The sequence below is a fragment of the Bufo bufo genome, chromosome 4, assembly GCF_905171765.1.
Source record: "Bufo bufo chromosome 4, aBufBuf1.1, whole genome shotgun sequence".
Lineage (NCBI taxonomy): Eukaryota > Metazoa > Chordata > Amphibia > Anura > Bufonidae > Bufo > Bufo bufo.
Window position 1 is genome coordinate 624,488,268 of NC_053392.1, and position 24,415 is coordinate 624,512,682.

The following is a 24,415-nucleotide window of genomic DNA, read 5'->3' on the forward strand; positions in this document are numbered from 1 at the left end:
TGGATAGGAGATAATTGTGATCAGGACCCTGCTGCTGCAGTAAAGGGTTAAGCTGCGGGTCAGAACGCGGTGTTCGGCCGGGCTGTATGGTAACGTGGACATTGCAGGGAGATGATTCATTATATCCACAGCCTCACTATATAAATAATGCAGAGGAGAATTTTCTACTTCTGACACGTTTCTATTTATACAGCTTCCTTGCCGAAAACGGCTCCAAATCCTCCCGCTCCTCCATCGAAATCCAGGAAACCGGACGTCTTCCGAGCCTTTCTTATGTTCTAAATCTGTCACGCTTCATTTAAAGGCCGCTGGCCCGGGCTCGGATTCCTTTGGTGCGGTGCCCTGTTCCCTCGCCTCCTTTTCTTCTTCTTCTTTTTATTAGTCCGGATCCAGCGTATTTGTACAGTCTAATGAGGGGGCTTCGCATGATACCCGGCTCTTGTAGCTGGCGATCATAGACGGAAATTTTACGTGATGCAAACAAGCTGCGCGCCTTCGGTTATTGTCACACGAGCTCCCGCGTTGGACCCAAAGCGAAGATTTGAAGAGCGTTTCCATGAAAAAGGCGCAATAATTTTTTCTGTCCTGGACCGTGATGTATTTCAACGAAGCCTTAAATTCAGACCAGGCGACATCCTTCTTGGCTGGATTACTGACACTGGCTCATCGGGGGGGCATCGGGGCTGGCGTCAGTTTTTAGTTTGCATCTTTACATCATTTTTTTTCCCCCATTCACATCCGGAGCTGATTTCATAATTCTGCTGCTTTCCTGTTGGCTCTGACACTTCAGAACATCTGTTTTCGTTGCTTGGGCTTCTGTACGCGGTAAACTCTGCTGTGCCGCATCCAAGAGGTCCCGGCTATGCCAGTCACTATATAGTGGATGCTTTATATTCAGTTTTAATTGGATGTAAATCCAAAAGATGAGCCCAATTGCAATCAAGAGTCACCTGATTCTTGAGGATCCGGATTCTTTCAGGACCCAAGCCTCGACGTAAAAGTGTCCGAAAGGTTGCAGCGATGGTAGGGACTATAACGGACCGGGTTAAGGTGCTGGTTGGCCTGGTGGTGGGCTTCTAGGGCAGCCATCCTGCGAGGTCCTACTGGCACCAGACTGTGTTTACCTTCGGCAATCCTCGGCGCTATATGGCAGGCCATCGCGCTAAAGCCAATATTGTACTTCGTTTCCTCGTGGGCGGGACCAGAGTATGATTGGCAGCTCCGCTTGTGTTATGCTGCACCGCATGCTGTTATTTACAGACCGATAGCTCCGCTTACAAGACGCTTCTCCGCCGCCTTTATAAATGGCGATCCTTCCCTCCGGGTACATTTTAGGATCATTTCTGCCCATTGTTTGTGATCTTGAAGTTGTCTTCATACATGAGCCCGACCATCTTGGCCGCCCCTCCCCCTATGTTTTTTTTTTTTCATCTTGTTACACAGACATCTGGTGCACATCGATTTCGGCGCCGCTCGCTTGTGCTTGTTATTTGTTTGTAATCATTTGCGATTTACACAAGGGCGCTCATGCCGAAGGAATTTTCTAATAATAACCCCAAGTTCAATTTGTCACCCGCGATGCCACACGTCTGCACCTTGGCGGTTTTGCTCGGGTTGCGGACTGACTCTGCATACCTCTCTGTTAACATCTCATTAGCGGTACGGGGGCTGTTTGAATCCGGGATGTAAATGTCTCTGCCTGAGGCCACATGTGGCTGGAAATAGCCGAATAACTGGATACTGATGTGTGGCCACGTGTAGAGGAGAACTGCAGATGGAGGATCGGAGGCCAGTACTGTGGCCTGAGGGGGCGCTAACGAGTTCTGCTGACTGTCACAAGCACCTCAGCCATCCTTCCTGGTCTTTACACGATTTTCATCCTGCTTCACTGCTGGTGCAGCTGTCACTTCCCTCACCTGTCAGCAAAGCAGCTGTCACTTCCCGTTACCTGGCAGCAGAGCAGCTGTCACTTCCCTCACCTGTCAGCAAAGCAGCTGTCACTTCCCGTTGCCTGGCAGCAGAGCAGCTGTCACTTCCCGATGCCTGGCAGCAGAGCAGCTGTCACTTCCCGTTGCCTGGCAGCAGAGCAGCTGTCACTTCCCGTTGCCTGGCAGCAGACCAGCTGTCACTTCCCGTTGCCTGGCAGCAGAGCAGCTGTCACTTCCCGTTGCCTGGCAGCAGAGCAGCTGTCACTTCCCGTTGCCTGGCAGCAGAGCAGCTGTCACTTCCCATTGCCTGGCAGCAGAGCAGCTGTCACTTCCCGTTGCCTGGCAGCAGAGCAGCTGTCACTTCCCGTTGCCTGGCAGCAGAGCTGCTGTCACTTCCCGTTGCCTGGCAGCAGAGCTGCTGTCACTTCCCGTTGCCTGGCAGCAGAGCTGCTGTCACTTCCCGTTGCCTGGCAGCAGAGCTGGTGTCACTTCCCGTTGCCTGGCAGCAGAGCTGCTGTCACTTCCCGTTGCCTGGCAGCAGAGCTGGTGTCACTTCCCGTTGCCCGGCAGCAGAGCAGCTGTCACTTCCCGTTGCCCGGCAGCAGAGCTGCTGTCACTTCCCGTTGCCCGGCAGCAGAGCTGCTGTCACTTCCCGTTGCCCGGCAGCAGAGCTGCTGTCACTTCCCGTTGCCTGGCAGCAGAGCTGCTGTCACTTCCCGTTGCCTGGCAGCAGAGCTGCTGTCACTTCCCGTTGCCTGGCAGCAGAGCTGCTGTCACTTCCCGTTGCCTGGCAGCAGAGCTGCTGTCACTTCCCGTTGCCTGGCAGCAGAGCTGCTGTCACTTCCCGTTGCCTGGCAGCAGAGCTGCTGTCACTTCCCGTTGCCTGGCAGCAGAGCTGCTGTCACTTCCCGTTGCCTGGCAGCAGAGCAGCTGTCACTTCCCGTTGCCTGGCAGCAGAGCAGCTGTCACTTCCCGTTGCCTGGCAGCAGAGCAGCTGTCACTTCCCGTTGCCTGGCAGCAGAGCAGCTGTCACTTCCCGTTGCCTGGCAGCAGAGCAGCTGTCACTTCCCGTTGCCTGGCAGCAGAGCAGCTGTCACTTCCCGTTGCCTGGCAGCAGAGCAGCTGTCACTTCCCGTTACCTGTCAGCAGAGCTGCTGTCCCTTCCCTTGTGATACTGCAGAGATGTTTTGATGGTGACACGGCCATGCTGGTGCCAGAATCCATGGCCATGAGGCTGCGGATTTCATCCCACTGAATCTCATATAACTGAGTTATGTCCTCTTCACCATAAGTGATGATAAATGTGAGGGGAGGAGGCCTCAGCAGGAGCCGCGTCCAGTCTACACATTTCTGTTATTATGTCTGGCTTCTGCTGGGATGGACCCGGCGACCTCTGAGCGGCTCCGGTAACTTATCCGGGTATAGTTTATGTGGCCAGGATGCGGATGCCTTCAGTCAAGTTGCTGATTACGTTCCTTCACATATACAGAATTCCTCCAGTTTTCCTCTTGTCTTTCTGCGTGGGCTCAGATGTATTTTATCCCATTTACTTGGTTTTTAGAGAAGATATTTTTAATGTCTTACTTCTGTGCAGAGTTTTAGGTTACACTGCTGTCCCCATGACAAAACTTCCTGTTCTGACGTACTGTATCTTCAGCAAAATGACGGAATACATTGTGTGCAGCTATACTAACCGCCACCTGAATGTTCACATAACAGCGAGCCTAGTCACATGTGGATGGCGATCGGGCCTCTCTTTGACAGTATAATAATGTGCATTTATACCGCCTGGTCTGTCTTCACAGCGCGCTCACCGGCTACAATGGCACCATATTCGCCTACGGGCAAACCGGCAGCGGCAAGACGTTCACCATCACAGGAGGAGCGGAGCGTTACAGCGACAGAGGCATCATCCCCAGGACATTGTCCTATGTATTTGAGCAGCTTCAGAAGGTACGAGAGGTGGTGGGGGGTCGCTGAGTGGTGGTCCTGTCCTGCAGAATCCACTCTGACTTTGCACATCTTCATATCTCTGGCAGGCGCCATGTTTCTGTCAGGCACTTACCCTTTTCATTCTCTTTATTCAGGACAGTAGTAAAGTCTACACGGTGCACATCTCCTACCTGGAGATCTACAATGAGTGTGGCTACGATCTGCTGGACCCAAGACATGAAGCCTCCAAGCTGGAAGACCTCCCGTAAGTCACTTCAGCGACTTCATGACTATTGATGATGATTATGATGGTGTATTGATTTGATATGGAAGCAGTCATGTAGTATCAGGTCACAGGGTGGTGACCCTACCCAAATGCAGCCGCTGACTCCATGCACAAGGTCCTCTTTACAGTGTATGATGGTGATAGCTCCTGATGAAGTCCATGTCCTCAAGGATCTCCCCGACGTTTGGGGATTTGTTTCCCAGCTTTAGATTCTGTGTTAGAATTACAGGCTTTATAAATGACATTGAACTGACTACACCGATCGTCTGGTCATGGAGAATAGCAGCGGATAACCACCTGAAAAGAAAACACTCATTTATGTGAGCCGGTTGTCAGAAGTAATTGGTGATTTGAGTGCACTGAGACCGGCCTGGGCTATGGAGAAAACCACAAAATATAGCGTGCCTCAGGCATGAATGTGTGCAGGAAAATCACCTCACTAAATAATAAACCAGGCCTCGGAGCCTGCGCTGGTCACCGCATGAGAGGGGAACAAATGGCACGTCCCTACTGAAGTGGCAGCATATGGGTGGCCACGCTGCTCCAGTGGGTGAAGATGCTCTTCAGTCCACACAGAACCCCACCGCCTAAAGTCACTCGTGCACAAGGTAACTGTTGGTGAATGGGATATTTTTGGGGACTGTTCACTTTTTTTCGGATTGATAAGTTCACTGATTTAGAACATTTTGTGCTGGACTCCCAGTCGGTGCAGAATCGAGGTCACATGTACACAGCCTGGTTACATGATCGCTTGACGTGACAATCCATTGGGCAGTATATGAAAGCAGGTGCGGTTTCTGAAATTGGGACCCTGTGCAAAATTTTGATGACCTATAATGGATAAGTGATCTTTTTCTATCCAAGCTTAGATGCTCGTTGTACTTTCAACAAACTTTGCAAACTGATGTCACACAGCGTTGGGTTATAGCGCTTACGTGCACTATGACCTGACGATGTGTCAGGAAGAGTGCAGCGCGCGGGCCGGCAGGTGACCACGGAGCGGTAAGTAATAGCAAGAGCTTCACTCTCGCTCGGTGGTCACATGACACAAACCAATCCTCGATGCAAAAAATTTTGCATCGATTATTTTTTTTTGTGTCGAATTACTCGATTAAATCGAGTAATCGTTTCAGCCCTGGTATCCAGCCCCTTGTACTCTGATCCCCTAAATAAAATCCAATGTGACCAATCGCCTTCAGAAGTCACCTTATTAGTAAATCGAGTCCACCTGTGTGTAATATATTTTCAGTATGACTCCAGCTGTTCTGTGAAGGCCTCAGAGGTTTGTTAGAGAAGATTAGTGAAAACCAAGGAACATACCAGACAGGTCAGGGATAAAGTGGTGGAGAAGTGTATAGCAGGGTTATGTTATAAAAAAAAAAATATCCCAAGTAGGACTGCAACGAGTACTTGATTAAATCGAGTAATTCGACACAAAAAAATCCTCGAAGCAAATTTTTTGCATCGAGGATTCGTTTGTGTCACGTGACCACGGAGCGGTAGTGAAGCACTTGCTATTACTTCTGCTCCGTGGTCTCCCGCTGTCTCGCGATGCGCTCGGAATACTCACCTTTCCAGCAGGGGGCCTCCCGATACTCCACAGCACGTCCATGGTCCCACGCTGCAGCGTGGAACAGTGGAGTGTCGGCGGTGCCCCTGCTGGAAAGGAGGCGCTCAGCAGGGGGGAAGCCACCAGAGCGCGATGTGACGGAGCCCGGTTTCGGGTGTTATAGGATATGGCCCATCGCCCTGCAGGAGCGGTACAACCCTCATGAGTGGCACATGGAGCAGCAGGAGAACCAGCAGTTGCCGGAACACATCATGGACTTCAATGCTGATGATGCCCAGCAGCACCACAGTAACTGTCCGGACAACCGCTCCCCGATATGAGTCCTGACACCCCCTGCCCGATGCTAGCCAACCCTGATGCCCCCTGCCCGGTGCGAGACGACCCTGACAGCCCCCCTGCCCGGTGCCAATGGACTCGCACCCTGACAGGACCCCCCACACACCCACAGTAGGTACTTTCACCCTGTCACCCTCTCCCGATAGGTACTGACACCCTGGGACCTACTGATTGCAGTCCCTCAGATGATCAGAGGTTGTGTTTGCATTTCCTTACACATTCTTTAAGGTTCATTACACTTCTTACTTCTCCCTCTAAGATGTGTCCTGTAATGAAACCGCCCAGGTCTATAGGTGGGATCTATAGGTGTATGTGTGCGTTCCCCCACTAACACCCCTTCAGAGCTGCCGCAAACATTGGCTTTCATTATAGTGTCCTAATCGCCCAGCCCTAGTACCATAAATATTATGTCTACAGATGAGCGGATTTCAGGTTATGAAATTCGTTCACGCTTCGTTACTGGTAAAAGGTGAAGTGCGTTATGGATTCCGTTACCACAAACCATAACGCAATTCTATGACGGAATGCATAACGGAATGCCTTTAGAGGCATTCCGTTATTCATTCCGTCATGATAGAAGTACAGGGAGTGCAGAATTATTAGGCAAGTTGTATTTTTGAGGATTAATTTTATTATTGAACAACAACCATGTTCTCAATGAACCCAAAAAACTCATTAATATCAAAGCTGAATATTTTTGGAAGTAGTTTTTAGTTTGTTTTTAGTTTTAGCTATTTTAGGGGGATATCTGTGTGTGCAGGTGACTATTACTGTGCATAATTATTAGGCAACTTAACAAAAAACAAATATATACCCATTTCAATTATTTATTTTTACCAGTGAAACCAATATAACATCTCAACATTCACAAATATACATTTCTGACATTCAAAAACAAAACAAAAACAAATCAGTGACCAATATAGCCACCTTTCTTTGCAAGGACACTCAAAAGCCTGCCATCCATGGATTCTGTCAGTGTTTTGATCTGTTCACCATCAACATTGCGTGCAGCAGCAACCACAGCCTCCCAGACACTGTTCAGAGAGGTGTACTGTTTTCCCTCCTTGTAAATCTCACATTTGATGATGGACCACAGGTTCTCAATGCGGTTCAGATCAGGTGAACAAGGAGGCCATGTCATTAGATTTTCCTCTTTTATACCCTTTCTTGCCAGCCACGCTGTGGAGTACTTGGACGCGTGTGATGGAGCATTGTCCTGCATGAAAATCATGTTTTTCTTGAAGGATGCAGACTTCTTCCTGTACCACTGCTTGAAGAAGGTGTCTTCCAGAAACTGGCAGTAGGACTGGAAGTTGAGCTTGACTCCATCCTCAACCCGAAAAGGCCCCACAAGCTCATCTTTGATGATACCAGCCCAAACCAGTACTCCACCTCCACCTTGCTGGCGTCTGAGTCGGACTGGAGCTCTCTGCCCTTTACCAATCCAGCCACAGGCCCATCCATCTGGCCCATCAAGACTCACTCTCATTTCATCAGTCCATAAAACCTTAGAAAAATCAGTCTTGAGATATTTCTTGGCCCAGTCTTGACGTTTCAGCTTGTGTGTCTTGTTCAGTGGTGGTCGTCTTTCAGCCTTTCTTACCTTGGCCATGTCTCTGAGTATTGCACACCTTGTGCTTTTGGGCACTCCAGTGATGTTGCAGCTCTGAAATATGGCCAAACTGGTGGCAAGTGGCATCTTGGCAGCTGCAGGCTTGACTTTTCTCAGTTCATGGGCAGTTATTTTGCGCCTTGGTTTTTCCACACGCTTCTTGCGACCCTGTTGACTATTTTGAATGAAACGCTTGATTGTTCGATGATCACGCTTCAGAAGCTTTGCAATTTTAAGAGTGCTGCATCCCTCTGCAAGATATCTCACTATTTTTGACTTTTCTGAGCCTGTCAAGTCCTTCTTTTGACCCATTTTGCCAAAGGAAAGGAAGTTGCCTAATAATTATGCACACCTAATATAGGGTGTTGATGTCATTAGACCACACCCCTTCTCATTACAGAGATGCACATCACCTAATATGCTTAATTGGTAGTAGGCTTTCGAGCCTATACAGCTTGGAGTAAGACAACATGCATAAAGAGGATGATGTGGTCAAAATACTCATTTGCCTAATAATTCTGCACGCAGTGTATATGGGCTGCAAAACGGATCCGTCCCGTTTCCGTTATGCAGGGGAATTCACCTTTTACCAGTAAACGAAGCGTGAACGAATTTCAAAATATGAAATTCGTTTATCTCTAAATATGTCCACTATATTGTACAGCTTTTTATTATCTGTACGCCAGATACTGTTCTGTGATATTTCATACTTTTTGCTTACCCAATACTCTTGTGATATTTACTATCTGTGGTAATAACCCGTACAATATAGTGAACGTATTATTTGTGGTGATTGGTAAACGGTGTGAATAAAAATACAGGGGGGGGGGCGCAAGGTTTGCCTGTATGGAGCGGGGGAGAGCTGATGGCTCTGGGGGATAGTGGAGCTGAAGGCACTGGGGTGGGGGAGAGCTGATGGTACATGTGGGGGAGTGGAGCGGATGGCACTGGGGGAACGGAGCTGATGGTACAGGTGGGGGAGATCTGAAAGCACTGGGGGATAGTGGAGCTGATGGCACTGGGGGAACGGAGCTGATGGTACAGGTGGGGGAGATCTGAAAGCACTGGGGGATAGTGGAGCTGATGGCACTAGGGGATAGTGGAGCTGATGGCACTGGGGGACTGGAGCTGATGGCACTGGGGGAACGGAGCTGATGGTACAGGTGGGGGAGTGGAGCTGATGGCACTGGGGGATAGTGGAGCTGATGGCACTGGGGGAACGGAGCTGATGGTACAGGTGGGGGAGATCTGAAGGCACTGGGGGATAGTGGAGCTGATGGCACGGGGGGATAGTGGAGCTGATGGCACTGGGGGGGATGGGGCTGATGGTACAGGTGGGGGAGTGGAGCTGAAGGAAGTGGGGGAATGGAGCTGATGGCACTGGGGGATAGTGGAGCTGATGGCACTGGGGGAACTGATGCACTTGGACTGATCGCACAGGGGGAACGAAGGGTGTTGGGGACTGATGGCAGGGGGTCTGGTGAGTTTTTATAAAAGAAAACAGTCTATTAATTCATTTTTTCTTATTAGATTACTCGATTAATCGTAAAAAATAATCGGTAGAATACTCAGTTACTGAAATAATCGTTTACTGCAGCTCTAATCCCAAGCTCTGAACATCTCACGGGGCACTGTTCAATCCATCATCCAAAAATGGAAGGAGTGTGGCACAACTGCAAATCTACCAAGACATGGCCGTCCACCTAAACTGACAGCCCTTTTTGAAAGCAGCCATAAGAAGTCCTGTCTGCAGTTTGCCACAAGCCATGTAGGGGACATATCAGACATGTGGAAGAAGGTGCTCTGGTCGGATGAGACTGAAGTGGAACTTTTTGGCCTAAAAGCAGAACGCTATGTGTGACGGAAAACTAACCCTGCACATCCCCCTGAACTCATCGTCCCCACCGTGAGACATGGAGGATCATGGGGGAGGCTCTTCAGCTGGGACATGGAAGCTGGTCAGAGGTGATGGGAAGATGGATGGAGCCAAATACAGGACAATGGAGGTAAACCTGGTAGAGGCTGCAAAAGACTTGAGGCTGGGATGGAGGTTCACCTTCCAGCAAGACAACAACCCTCAACTTCCAGACAAAACTACAAAGGGTTTCGATCAAAGCATCTTCATGTGTTAGAGCGGCCCAGTCACCGTCCAGACCTAAATCCCATTGAGAATCTGTGGCAGGAATTGGAAATTGCTGTTCACAGACGCTCTCCATCCAATCTGACTGAGTGCTAGCTCTTCTGCACAGAAGAATGGGCAAATATGTCAGCCTCTAGATGTGTAAAGCTGGTAGAGACTGACCCCAAAAGACTGCAGGGAAAGGTGATCCTACAAAGTATTGACTCGGGGGCTGAATACAAATGCACCGCACTGTCCAGATTTGTATTCAGTAAACCAGGTATCATTTTCTTTCCATCTCACACAGACTTGTACTTTGTGTCGGTCGATCACATAAAATCCCAATAAAATACATTTAAGTTTGTGGGTGTAACGGTAAAAAATGTGGAAAAAGTTCAAGCGGTATGAATACTTTTTCAAGGCACTGTAAAGCCTACAAAGCATATAGACATAAAGCCTATAAAGGGGAAACTGGTGAAAAATGCAGCCTACAAGTCAGAAATGGTGTAATTCCTCATGGACACACACATGGCAGCTTATCCTGAAACCGCCGGCTGTGTGTACATTACCCATTTTACAATGACCACAGCGTGCAGACCCCATTATAAGTCAATGAGGTCCATGGGACATTTTTGGGAGAAGTTATGTGACATGTCCTGCACTACAATGTGAAAAGAAGCCACAATGGCTATGTGAACAGAGCCTGACCGGGGCTCGCCCTGCACTGGTGCTTTATGGTCACGTGTACGTCCTTTAAAGCGGTCAGATGTCTTCAGAAGTCCCCCTCTACATTGAGAGCTGTACAGATCCCCTCCTGTATGATTAATAACTGTGACAGGTCCTCTCTTGATTTTTATTCTTTTACTTTCAGAAGTTTCTTTCTATTAAAAGTGAAATGTGGTGGGTCTGGAAGTGAGGTAGAAATGGAGCCTTCTGTGAGTCTACTATACTAGATGGGTCCATAATAATCCAGAGCCGGACCTGCACCTGCCCATCTGTACATAGTACATGGCAATCCACTGATGTGAATGGGTTGTTCCCACCACACGATCCAGACGTAGCTAATGGGAATGAGCAGTAGTCTGATCTTAAAAAAGCACAAATAGGTTTCAGAATATCCACAAGTTTTTGGATGAAATCTGCCTTCATGCAGTATCCTGTTACTGGTAATGTGGATATGCAAGTAAATTACAGACAGCCATCCTATATTTATCAATGGTTAGCTTCAGATGCATTTGTCCTGGTTAGAGCATCGCTATTTCGGGGAAGCAGACACCCATTCCTGCAAAGTCTTTAATTGACACGTTACGTAAATGAATAAACCAAAATCCTATCTACTACTTACAGTTCAGGTGTCGTCATCGCACAGACATTTTTGTTCTTGGCAACAGCAAAGTTTGAAATGCTTGTATCTCAATATAGTGAAAGCTCCTGTCCTGGCCCAGTAATTGTATAAAGAGCTCCTGTCCTGGCCCAGTAATTGTACGAAGAGTCCTGTCCTGACCCAGTGACTATGGGAAGAGCTCCTGTCCTGGACCAGTAATTGTACCATGAGCTCCTGTCCTGGCCCAGTGACTGGGAAGAGTCCTGTCCTGACCCAGTGACTATGGGAAGAGCTCCTGTCCTGGCACAGTGACTACAGGAAGAGTTCCTGTGCTGGCCCAGTAATTGTACAAAGAGCTCCTGTCCTGGCCCAGTGACAGTAGGAAGAGCCCCTGTCTTGGCCCAGTGTCTATAGGAAGAGCTCCTGTCCTGGCCCAGTGACTGCGGGAAGAGCTCCTGTCCTGGCCCAGTGACTGCGGGAAGAGCTCCTGTCCTGGCCCAGTGACTGCGGGAAGAGCTCCTGTCCTGGCCCAGTGACTGCGGGAAGAGCTCCTGTCCTGGCCCAGTGACTGCGGGAAGAGCTCCTGTCCTGGCCCAGTGACTGCGGGAAGAGCTCCTGTCCTGGGCCAGTGACTGTGAGAAGAGCCCCTGTCCTGGCCCAGTGACTGTGGGAAGAGCTCCTGTCCTGGCCCAGTGACTGTGAGAAGAGCCCCTGTCCTGGCCCATTGACTGTAGGAAGAGCTCCTGTCCTGGACCAGTGACTGTGGGAAGAGCTCCTGTCCTGGACCAGTGACTGTGGGAAGAGCTCCTGTCCTGGACCAGTAACTGTGGGAAGAGCTCCTGTCCTGGACCAGTGACTGTGGGAAGAGCTCCTGTCCTGGACCAGTGACTGTGGGAAGAGCTCCTGTCCTGGACCAGTGACTGTGGGAAGAGCTCCTGTCCTGGCCCAGTGACTGTGGGAAGAGCTCCTGTCCTGGACCAGTGACTGTGGAAAGAGCTCCTGGCCCAGTGACTGTGGGAAGAGCTCCTGTCCTGGACCAGTGACTGTGGGAAGAGCTCCTGTCCTGGACCAGTGACTGCGGGAAGAGCTCCTGTCCTGGCCCAGTGACTGCGGGAAGAGCTCCTGTCCTGGCCCAGTGACTGTGGGAAGAGCTCCTGTCCTGGCCCAGTGACTGTGGGAAGAGCTCCTGTCCTGGACCAGTGACTGCGGGAAGAGCTCCTGTCCTGGCCCAGTGACTGTGGGAAGAGCTCCTGTCCTGGCCCAGTGACTGTGGGAAGAGCTCCTGTCCTGGACCAGTGACTGTGGGAAGAGCTCCTGTCCTGGCCCAGTGACTGTGGGAAGAGCTCCTGTCCTGGACCAGTGACTGTGGGAAGAGCTCCTCTCCTGGACCAGTGACTGTGGGAAGAGCTCCTGTCCTGGCCCAGTGACTGTGGGAAGAGCTCCTCTTCTGGCCCAGTGACATGATGTTAGTGAGGACTGAGCTCCATATTGTCAGAAAGGGAATGGAGACCAGGACAGTGCAAGGTCCCCAGCAGCACAGAGTATGTCAAGAGATATTTTTGCTCCTCTTATGAGCCTCACTGGTCACTGAATTAAAGGCTTTGTAGGAGATGAAACATACATGGTTTCCTTCTAGATGCAGCACTTTCCTTGACGATGGACAGTTCCCGGTGTTGCAGCTCATCCCTATTTGAGTGAATGGAGCTGAGCTGCAGTACCAGGCTCAACCCATGAACAAGCGTGGCACTGGTTCTGGAAGAATGCAGCCATGTTGGTCTGATTGCACACCACCCACCCCTTCAATAATTGATGTTTTACTGAAGCTGAAGATTATATTATCCAGCAGAGCCTATGACGCTGAGATACGGCGAGGTTTAATCATCAGCTGCAGTCGCTCCAGGTGGAAGGAATGGAAAGTGTCTCTGGACATGGAAGGAACGGAAACCAACCACCTGCCGCTAAATACGACCGTCCGCTGATTACTGCTCTCACCGCCCCGACCAGAAGGAAAATAAAAATAGGCACGGACTGCCGCCCTCATCACTTGGCTTTGTCATTGTTTAGCTAGAAATACGATGCCACAGGACAGATGGAGCGGCCGCAGATATTTATATTCCAGGAGCCGGAACGCTGCCTCTGGGGGCTCATTGTGGGTACTCCGAGCAGCCATGTTGGATAGAATGAAAGAGGCAATTGCCCTTTAAATATAAAGCCGTCCTCTTCTGCCAGTGTGGAACTAATTCAATAGTTAGTTCTAGCTCTTTCTAGAAAAGCGGGGTGCCAGCCCCTATGTCCCCCAGTAGCTGTAGTCTCCCCAGTATCGTTCCTCCCATCGCACGTCATTCAGGGCAGCCTTATATGAGGGAAAGTTGGGTGACCAGAAATAAAGCAGAACTTTCCATCCTGGTTTTGTAATAATTGTATCATTTGCCTTTTTTCCTCCTTCTCATCTCCGTCTCCAGGAAGGTGACCATAATGGAGGACCCCGACCAAAACATTCATCTGAAGAACCTGTCCCGGCAGCCGGCCACCACCGAGGAGGAAGCCCTGAACCTGCTCTTCCTGGGGGACACCAACCGCATGATAGCAGAGGTGAGCAGTTTATGACCAGCACATGTAGCGGGCAGCAGCTTATCGGGGTGTAAGGCTTAGGACTCGTTCACACGACCGTGTAAAGCCCGTGCTGTGGACCGCAAATCGCGGTCCTTAATGCACGGGCACCGTCCGTGGGGCAGCCGCATGGGGATCACAGACGCATTCACTTGAACGGGTCCGCGATCCATCCGTTCAGCAAAAAGATAGAGCAAGTTCTATCTTTTTGCGGTGCGGAGGAACGGAACCCCAGAAAGCACTCCGTAGTGTTCCGTTCCGCATCTACAGATTTGCGGACCCATTGAAGTGAATGGGTCCGCATCCGTGATGCGGAATGCACGCAAAACAGTGCCCGCAAATGCGGTCCGCAATACGGCAACGGGCAGCACACGTCCGTGCGAATGAGCCCTCAGGGTGATAAGTCCCGGACAGTGAAGATGCCGAACAGCCAGAAATGTTCTGTGTCGTCTTCCATTGCTCTGCGTTGCTCCGACTTTCCTTGTGCTCTTTTCCTCTGGATAGAAGGCGCTGTGAGATATCGGGTAAAAAGGGCCGCAGGGAGAGAAGCTGCAGCTGCATCCCCCTCCTCCCACCACCGTCTGCTGGAGAATAGAATAGGCCTCGTCTACCCGACAATATGATGCTCCACCTTAATTAACACGGCCTGTATATTCAGCAGGTGTAAAATCCCCCGTCTGAGTGCTCCGAGTGCATTCGGCCACTGTCTGTGTCCGTCAGTAGATGAGGTCATGAGGAAGGCTACTATAAAATCTGAGGTCTGTATCTACAGAGGGAGGGACATTGGGGGCCCCACTGGTTATAGACCCCATTTCTGTCTCTTTAGTCATTGCTTTGTTGTGAGGCTTCACCCGTGATCATTGCGGTGCACAGTTTTCCTTCACGGCCCATCCCTCCTCGGAGCAGAGACTTTCCCATAAAACTGCCGCCCCTGATCTCTAACACGTGTGGGTTTTGGCAGATTTGGTGTAAAAGTGAGAGGTGGATTGACCCCTCCGTTCTGGAGACTCTGATGGGTCCTCTCTGCAGAAACAGTCCTCATTCCTCTGTCTCATTGTATTACACATTGCATTCATTGTCTAGACCAGGGGGGCTCAGCTAGTTTTAGTAGGGGTCCGCTTACCTGGGTCTGTGAAGGTCCAAGCTGAACACCAGCAGGGAAGATCTTCTGTTCACATTCCGCAAAAAAGCGCAGCCCCCGCTCCCATTCATTTGTATGAGGCCGACGGAAATAGCCGAGCCAGCGCTTGGCTATTTTCTCCGGCCCCGTAGAAAATGAATGGAGGGCTGCTGCGCATGCGCATCCGTTCTCGATATAGGTCCTTGTCTCGGCAGTGGGACCCGCACCTATAAGACAATGATGGCATATCCTAGTGATATGCCCCCATTGTCCATGATGAGACAACCCCTTTAATATTGATCAGACACCAGACAAGACCCATAACCCATGAAATTAAACCCCAGACCAGACCCGTAAAATGAAACAGACCTTAGGAATCCAATATTAATTCAGAACCCAGATCAGACCCCTAAAATTTAATAGACCCTAACCTAGCACCCCTTAAAATCAAACAGACCCCCAGACTAGACCCCTTAAAATTAAACAGACCCCAGACCAGGCCCATTAAATAAATTCAGACCCTCAGGACAGGCCACTAAAATGTAATTTAGACTTTGGACCAGACCATTAAAACGAATTCCATAAACCAGACAAATAATGTATATACCGCTCCCGGGCGTGGCTGCAGCGTCAGGACCCTGTGGATCGGGCCCCGGCAGGTGTTCCGGGCCCCGGCAGGGAACCTTCATGGAAACCAGGCCCTTAGGCCTCATGCACACGGCCGTTGCTGTATTGCAGGTCCACAATATGCGGGCTCCGGCCTTGTGCTCCCCGCATGAATGGGTCCTCACTTGAATGGGTCCACAATCCGGAGCTGCGGTGCGGAACGGAGGCATGGAACCCCACGGAAGCACTATGGAGCGCTTCCGTGGTGTTTCTGTCCGTGCCTCCGCACCGCCAAAAAATAGAACATATTTTTTTGGCGGTGCGGACGGATCACGGACCCATTTAGGTCCCGGCAAATTGTGGTCCCCAATGCACGGAACGGCCATGTGAATGAGGCCTTAAAGGGAATCTGGCAGCAGCTTTGACCATGCTAAGCTGCTGACAGCACTAGGTAGGGATTGGAGAGGACTTACCTTTTTGTGGAGCTTTTATTATGAGAGGTAGTGAGAATATGAAGTTTTATTCTGCCCCTGTAATAGCCCGGGAGGCGGAGCCTCTCTGTGAAGTGCTCTCTGCAGTGAGCTGCATCCCCTCTGTATTAGACAAACAGGAGGCTGCTAGAGCTGTCACTAGAGCTGTGGGGAGGGGAGCTGTCACTAGAGCTGTCACTAGAGGGGAGGCGCTGTGAAGCCGCTGTATGCAGAGGGCGCTTTACAAAGAAGCTCCGCCTCCTGGGCACATACAGGAGCAGAATATAGCAGAATAAAACTTCATCTTGAAACTACTCCTGATGAGTAAAGCTCCACAAAAGGTATGTTTGTCCTGCTCTCCCTGGCATCTACCTAGTGCTGCCAGAAGTTTAGCATGGTCAAAACTGCTGACAGACTCCCGCAGGTTGTGTTCATACAATGCTCCAGTGGGCTCCGTTCACGTTTACATGTACATTTGCTCTGGTCTGTGAGCCACGTGATCGGCCGCCGATGAGGTCACCGTTGTTCCAACGTGATCAGCAGGGGGGACGACCATGTATGTGGAGCACATGTAGTCTGATCAGAGATCAGAGGCTTCTCCCTCTTGTTGCAGCATTGTCAGGCAGTCATCGCTGTTTGAAGTGGTTCTACTTAAAGACTCTTCTGCTTCTTAATAATGACCATGTGCCGCCGCCACCAGCGCCGCCGCCTCCTCCTCGCACCAGCACATTCTGTTCACTGATATTTTTTATTCTCCCCCCCCCCCCCCCCCCCCCCATTTTCGAGGCTCCCAACCCTGAGATGATACATAAAGGAGAATTTCCCTGGGGGGGGGGGGGGTCCTCTTTGTCCGTCGGACCGGTGGCGTCAATCGCAGCAGAGACATCCACTGTAATGTCTACCAAATGTGAAGCCTCCGAGGCGTAGCAGGAGAGGGCTCCTCTCGGACGCCATCGGGCGTGTGGACAGGGGTTGTCTTCTTCTCACGTGTCGCCTCTCTGCTGGATGGAGGCAGTAAATCGTTTCCCGGGGGCGCCATGTCCCCTCTGCTGGTCACATGACTATTTTATTAGCTTAGTGATGTAGAATGGTTACGCGGTTGTTATATCATGGGGAGCCTGAACTGCCCCCGTTATTCCTGCCGCTGACGTCCTCGCCCCTCCCCCCAGTGTAAATGTTTATGAAGAAGCCCCTTCTGTCTATAAATATTTACTGCGTTCCGCTTTACTGCCGGGAACGTTTACCTGACCGCGGCCTATAAATCTTTACTGTCTGTAGAGTCTCCAGTCCATCATTCTACCATCAGACACTCATAGACTCTAATTCCTCACCATTGTAAAGATCTCTGCTTGCTGTCAGTGAACGAGAACAAGAGCTCTTCCTGGCCTAAAATTCCACACAGCTGAGGGTCTGTAACAATTGTATCCAGTCTGGACAATCCTCTGTTGTCAAAACACATCGGCAGCCCAAATCGCTCTCCTAGTTTGTTACAGTGTATCAGTGCAGATCACATGAAGCAGAATGGAGTCCAGACTGTCTGTATCAGAGGGTTGTCTTGACCCCGGATATATATGTAACAAATCCCTTTGTTGTCCTGATACTTTGCTACAATGTATCAGTGTAGATAACGTCCTTCGGGTTGTTTATATATGGATAAGCAATATATATGGATCGACACATTTGTAACAAAACCTCTGCTCTGAGAAGTCATGAGGTTTTCAGGGTAGTTTGGCTGAGGGTTTGCTACTATGTCCGTGTCTGCCATTTCTGTATCCTCTCCATAGAAGTCAAGGCTTGCTGCCAGTGAATGAGAATATTAGACTGCTATGCAGATTCATTGATCAGTGGGAGAATTCCAGTCTGTGGATGTAAATAGTAATGTTTCCATTCATTGGCAGCAAGCACAGATCTTGTAAATGCTGAGGAATTGAGGCTTGGAGTATATTAGAGAGCTGCAGGTCCTTCCTGTTGTACTCTACCTGACCGCAGCTCTCCTTTCCTTGTGTCTTTTCAGACCCCGATGAACCAGGCGTCCACCCGCTCGCACTGTATCTTCACCATACACATCTCCAGCAAGGAGCCCGGCTCCGCCACCGTCTGCCGCTCCAAGCTGCACCTGGTAGACCTGGCTGGATCCGAGCGAGTAGCGAAGACTGGAGTCGGGGGGCAGCTGCTGACGGAGGCCAAGTACATCAATCTGTCCCTGCACTACCTGGAGCAGGTGAGCGTCACCCCGGATGGGGGCGTGGGGCGAAATTCTGGGGGGAGACCCTGTGACATAAATGATGTGTGGAGGCACAATAGGGTCCCTCCGCTGAGATATGGTCCATGTTCTGTACAGAGGCTGCTGCATGATCACACCCCTGTGGTCTGCTGGGGTCTGTTCACACTGTGCGACAGCATAGCATTAACACTCTGTGAGCCATACATCAGCAGCAGCACAAGGTCAGTGGATTTTACCATCTGGACGTAAACCATTATTTCGCCTAGTCCCCCTTTGTTCTCTAGGAGCCGTGCCTTTCCCGCAGCAGACTGGCACAGAGTGCTATAATTTAGTATTTTTCATCAATCCTTACCCCCAGATCCTTCCCATTGTAGATGGAATATAAGCAGCATAGATAACCGGACACTCCTCAACAGGTATAGCCGTACACTCCCCAGCAGGTATAGCCGTACACTCCCCAGCAGGTATAGCCGTACACTCCCCGGCAGGTATAACCGTACACTCCCCAGCAGGTATAGCCGTACACTCCCCGGCAGGTATAGCCGTACACTCCCCGGCAGGTATAGCCGTACACTCCCCGGCAGGTATAGCCGTACACTCCCCGGCAGGTATAGCCGTACACTCCCCGGCAGGTATAGCCGTACACTCCCCGGCAGGTATAGCCGTACACTCCCCGGCAGGTATAGCCGTACACTCCCCGGCAGGTATAGCCGTACACTCCCCGGCAGGTATAGCCGGACACTCCCCGGCAGGTATAGCCGTACACTCCCCGGCAGGTATAGCCGTACACTCCCCGGCAGGTATAGCCGTACACTCCCCGGCAGGTATAGCCGTACACTCCCCGGCAGGTATAGCCGTACACTCCCCGGCAGGTATAGCCGGACACTCCTCGGCAGTTGTAGCCGGACACTCCTCGGCAGGTATAACCGGACACTCCTCGGCAGGTATAGCCGGACACTCCCCGGCAGGTATAGCCGTACACTCCCCGGCAGGTATAGCCGTACACTCCCCGGCAGGTATAGCCGTACACTCCTCGGCAGGTATAGCCGTACACTCCCCGGCAGGTATAGCCGTACACTCCCCGGCAGGTATAGCCGTACACTCCCCGGCAGGTATAGCCGTACACTCCCCGGCAGGTATAGCCGTACACTCCCCGGCAGGTATAGCCGTACACTCCCCGGCAGGTATAGCCGTACACTCCCCGGCAGGTATAGCCGTACACTCCCCGGCAGGTATAGCCGTACACTCCCCGGCAGGTATAGCCGTACACTCCCCGGCAGGTATAGCCGTACACTCCCCGGCAGGTATAGCCGTACACTCCCCGGCAGGTATAGCCGGACACTCCTCGGCAGGTATAGCCGTACACTCCCCGGCAGGTATAGCCGTACACTCCCCGGCAGGTATAGCCGTACACTCCCCGGCAGGTATAGCCGCACACTCCCCGGCAGGTATAGCCGCACACTCCCCGGCAGGTATAGCCGGACACTCCCCGGCAGGTATAGCCGGACACTCCCCGGCAGGTATAGCCGGACACTCCCCGGCAGGTATAGCCGGACACTCCCCGGCAGGTATAGCCGGACACTCCCCGGCAGGTATAGCCGGACACTCCCCGGCAGGTATAGCCGGACACTCCCCGGCAGGTATAGCCGGACACTCCCCGGCAGGTATAGCCGGACACTCCCCGGCAGGTATAGCCGGACACTCCCCGGCAGGTATAGCCGGACACTCCCCGGCAGGTATAGCCGGACACTCCCCGGCAGGTATAGCCGGACACTCCCCGGCAGGTATAGCCGGACACTCCCCGGCAGGTATAGCCGGACACTCCCCGGCAGGTATAGCCGGACACTCCTCGGCAGGTATAGCCGGACACTCCCCGGCAGGTATAGCCGTACACTCCCCGGCAGGTATAGCCGGACACTCCCCGGCAGGTATAGCCGGACACTCCCCGGCAGGTATAGCCGGACACTCCCCGGCAGGTATAGCCGGACACTCCCCGGCAGGTATAGCCGGACACTCCCCGGCAGGTATAGCCGGACACTCCTCGGCAGGTATAGCCGGACACTCCTCGGCAGGTATAGCCGGACACTCCCCGGCAGGTATAGCCGGACACTCCCCGGCAGGTATAGCCGGACACTCCCCGGCAGGTATAGCCGTACACTCCCCGGCAGGTATAGCCGGACACTCCCGGGCAGGTATAGCCGGACACTCCCCGGCAGGTATAGCCGGACACTCCCCGGCAGGTATAGCCGGACACTCCCCGGCAGGTATAGCCGTACACTCCCCGGCAGGTATAGCCGTACACTCCCCGGCAGGTATAGCCGAACACTCCCCGGCAGGTATAGCCGTACACTCCCCGGCAGGTATAGCCGTACACTCCCCGGCAGGTATAGCCGTACACTCCCCGGCAGGTATAGCCGGACACTCCCCGGCAGGTATAGCCGGACACTCCCCGGCAGGTATAGCCGGACACTCCCCGGCAGGTATAGCCGGACACTCCCCGGCAGGTATAGCCGTACACTCCCCGGCAGGTATAGCCGTACACTCCCCGGCAGGTATAGCCGTACACTCCCCGGCAGGTATAGCCGTACACTCCCCGGCAGGTATAGCCGTACACTCCCCGGCAGGTATAGCCGTACACTCCCCGGCAGGTATAGCCGTACACTCCCCGGCAGGTATAGCCGTACACTCCCCGGCAGGTATAGCCGTACACTCCCCGGCAGGTATAGCCGTACACTCCCCGGCAGGTATAGCCGTACACTCCCCGGCAGGTATAGCCGGACACTCCTCGGCAGGTATAACCAGCACTGCCCCTTGTGTATTAGAAGGTTGCCGACCTGCGGCAGTGATTGCTCGGGGTGTCCTCCTTTTATTGGCTCAGGTCTTGCCGTGGATTACAAGCCTTTATTGTTTGTAACGGTGGAACACCCACAGGTCCGGATCCAGGCCGAGGAATAACAGCGCGTCCTCCAGCGGATCCAGTGGGTGGATTAGATAAAGAGCAGATGACGAGGAGACAGGCTGACAGTACACAGGGCCTGTTTACTCAGGACCTTCATGTATTGGGGTTCACGGGGTCTCCTTTCTGAATACACCCCCCACTACAGTGTACTGAATGACTGATACAAATAGAAGCTGCTGCAGTGAAGAGACCTCCTCATGACCAGAGGGTTCGGGGCCACAGTGTCTCCCACTTCCACCCGCCGGGCCCTGGGCTGGAAACCTCTTATGGCACTCCCACAGCGCTCTTCATAACCTCTCAATTCTCCCAGATTTTTCTTAGTGATCTCCATTCAATGATGGCCCTTTCTTGCCCTGAGTAGATACCATAAAAAAAATATACTTTTGGAATATCTGTCTACTCTCTGGTTGTCAGATCTATCAGATTTGTTAGAACTGATTCTGGGACTGTGGGAAAGCTGGGTGACAATCCACCACGGCTGCTGTACAGAGTCACCCAGCTTTCCCAGGATCCTGAAATGGAAATCTGATTCACCCTTGAAATCATATTGCTGCAAAACTACCAGAATTAGAAGGAATGTAAATGGGAACGTCGTTTTATCAGCATTGAATGACTGTACGAAGATGGCACGTCTCAGACTGCAAATCACCACAGAAAGCTGTGTGCAGACAGGGAGTGCAGCTCTGGAGTATAATACAGGATGTAACTCAGGATCAGTACAGGATAAGTAATGTATGTACACAGTGACTGCACCAGCAGAATAGTGAGTGCAGCTCTGGAGTATAATACAGGATGTAACTCAGGATGAGTACAGGATAAGTAATGTATGTACACAGTGACTACACCAGCAGAATAGTGAGTGCAGCTCTGGAGTATAATACAGGATGTAACTCAGGATCAGTACAGGATAAGTAATGTATGTACACAGTGACTGCACCAGCAGAATAGTGAGTGCAGCTCTGGAGTATAATACAGGATGTAACTCAGGATCAGTACAGAATAAGTAATGTATGTACACAGTGACTGCACCAGCAGAATAGTGAGTGCAGCTCTGGAGTATAATACAGGATGTAACTCAGGATCAGTACAGGATAAGTAATGTATGTACACAGTGACTGCACCAGCAGAATAGTGAGTGCAGCTCTGGAGTATAATACAGGATGTAACTCAGGATCAGTACAGGATAAGTAATGTATGTACACAGTGACTGCACCAGCAGAATAGTGAGTGCAGCTCTGCAGTATAATACAGGATGTAACTCAGGATCAGTACAGGATAAGTAATGTATGTACACAGTGACTGCACCAGCAGAATAGTGAGTGCAGCTCTGGAGTATAATACAGGATGTAACTCAGGATCAGTACAGGATAAGTAATGTATGTACACAGTGACTGCACCAGCAGAATAGTGAGTGCAGCTCTGGAGTATAATACAGGATGTAACTCAGGATCAGTACAGGATAAGTAATGTATGTACACAGTGACTGCACCAGCAGAATAGTGAGTGCAGCTCTGGAGTATAATACAGGATGTAACTCAGGATCAGTACAGGATAAGTAATGTATGTACACAGTGACTGCACCAGCAGAATAGTGAGTGCAGCTCTGGAGTATAATACAGGATGTAACTCAGGATCAGTACAGGATAAGTAATGTATGTACACAGTGACTGCACCAGCAGAATAGTGAGTGCAGCTCTGGAGTATAATATAGGATGTAACTCAGGATCAGTACAGGATAAGTAATGTATGTACACAGTGACTGCACCAGCAGAATAGTGAGTGCAGCTCTGGAGTATAATACAAGATGTAACTCAGGATCAGTGCAGGATAAGTAATGTATGTACACAGTGAGTGCACCAGCAGAATAGTGAGTGCAGCTCTGGAGTATAATACAGGATGTGACTCAGGATCAGTACAGGATAAGTAATGTATGTACACAGTGACTGCACCAGCAAAATAGTGAGTGTAGCTCTGGAGTATAATACAGGATGTAACTCAGGATCAGTACAGGATAAGTAATGTATGTACACAGTGACTGCACCAGCAGAATAGTAAGTGCAGCTCTGGAGTATAATACAGGATGTAACTCAGGATCAGTACAGGATAAGTAATGTATGTACACAGTGACTGCACCAGCAGAATAGTGAGTGCAGCTCTGGAGTATAATACAGGATGTGACTCAGGATCAGTACAGGATAAGTAATGTATGTACACAGTGACTGCACCAGCAGAATAGTGAGTGCAGCTCTGGAGTATAATACAGGATGTAACTCAGGATCAGTACAGGATAAGTAATGTATGTACACAGTGACTGCACCAGCAGAATAGTGAGTGCAGCTCTGGAGTATAATACAGGATGTAACTCAGGATCAGTACAGGATAAGTAATGTATGTACACAGTGAGTGCAGCAGCAGAATAGTGAGTGCAGCTCTGGAGTATAATACAGGATGTAACTAAATGATTTTCCTATTTCATGACGTAAAGTCATAGTTTTATTAAAGACACGGAGGCTTCGTATTGCTTTCTCCTTCTTTACTTCCACCAATAGCAGCAAAGGAGAAATTAACATAATCATAACAATAAAGGACCCTCCCCTGACAGATCCTATAATAAGCAGTGTCCTCTTGCATATCTTCCTCTTTCTTTGAATCCACAACACCAACCGCAAAACCGTAACTTGAAACCGTAACCGAAACTGGAACTGGATCCGAAACCGACAGCCATCCTGGTCCGTCAAACTGTAGAACTCAAGCCAACGTGGCTAACACTTCAGGAAAACCTGGAACAACGCGGAATTCCATACGCCGTGGGGCTTTCAACCTGAAACAGAATAAATAATATAGCCAGTGTAAAAATCGGGTAGAAACTGAACAAGATCGACCCTGGAACGGTCGTACATCAAATGGTCGCTGATAAACAGAACCATAAATAACCTTAATGGCAATATATGTCATAAATAACAATAAAAGACAATGTAAACAGTCAATAAAATCACAATAAAATTACAATAAAAGGGCGGGCAGGAGAAACCCAGGGCGGGCAATACTCGCCTCTGTGTCTTTAATAAAGTTATGACTTTACGTCATGAAATAGGAAAATCATTTAGTTTTACAGCAAGACACGGAGGCTTCGTATTGCAAGTTCAAAGCTGATCAATAATAGATGAAAACACATGAGGGGGCGGACGAAAATAAAATTCTCTGAACGTCGTGGCCCTAGACCAGTCAGCCAGACGCAGAATGTCCTCCAACCGAGCCCCCGAAACAGCCAGGGCAGTGGCAGCCGCGCCCCTGGCCGAATGAGCGGTAAAGACCG

General features: G+C 50.7%; 1 protein-coding gene across 4 annotated transcripts in view; it reads left to right on the top strand.

The window, feature by feature from the left end:
* KIF6 (kinesin family member 6) overlaps nucleotides 1–24,415 on the top strand; it is a 180,154-nt gene that overhangs the window by 20,250 nt on the left and 135,489 nt on the right. For 3 of the 4 annotated variants that reach the window (XM_040430763.1, XM_040430765.1, XM_040430764.1), the window contains exons 4-7: nucleotides 3,734–3,881; nucleotides 4,016–4,125; nucleotides 13,573–13,702; nucleotides 17,931–18,137. In XM_040430763.1, coding sequence (XP_040286697.1) covers nucleotides 3,734–3,881; nucleotides 4,016–4,125; nucleotides 13,573–13,702; nucleotides 17,931–18,137 — 595 coding nt within the window. Of the gene's footprint in view, nucleotides 1–1,192; nucleotides 1,325–3,733; nucleotides 3,882–4,015; nucleotides 4,126–13,572; nucleotides 13,703–17,930; nucleotides 18,138–24,415 lie in introns of those variants that run through there. The other variant, XM_040430766.1, reaches the window with a different exon arrangement.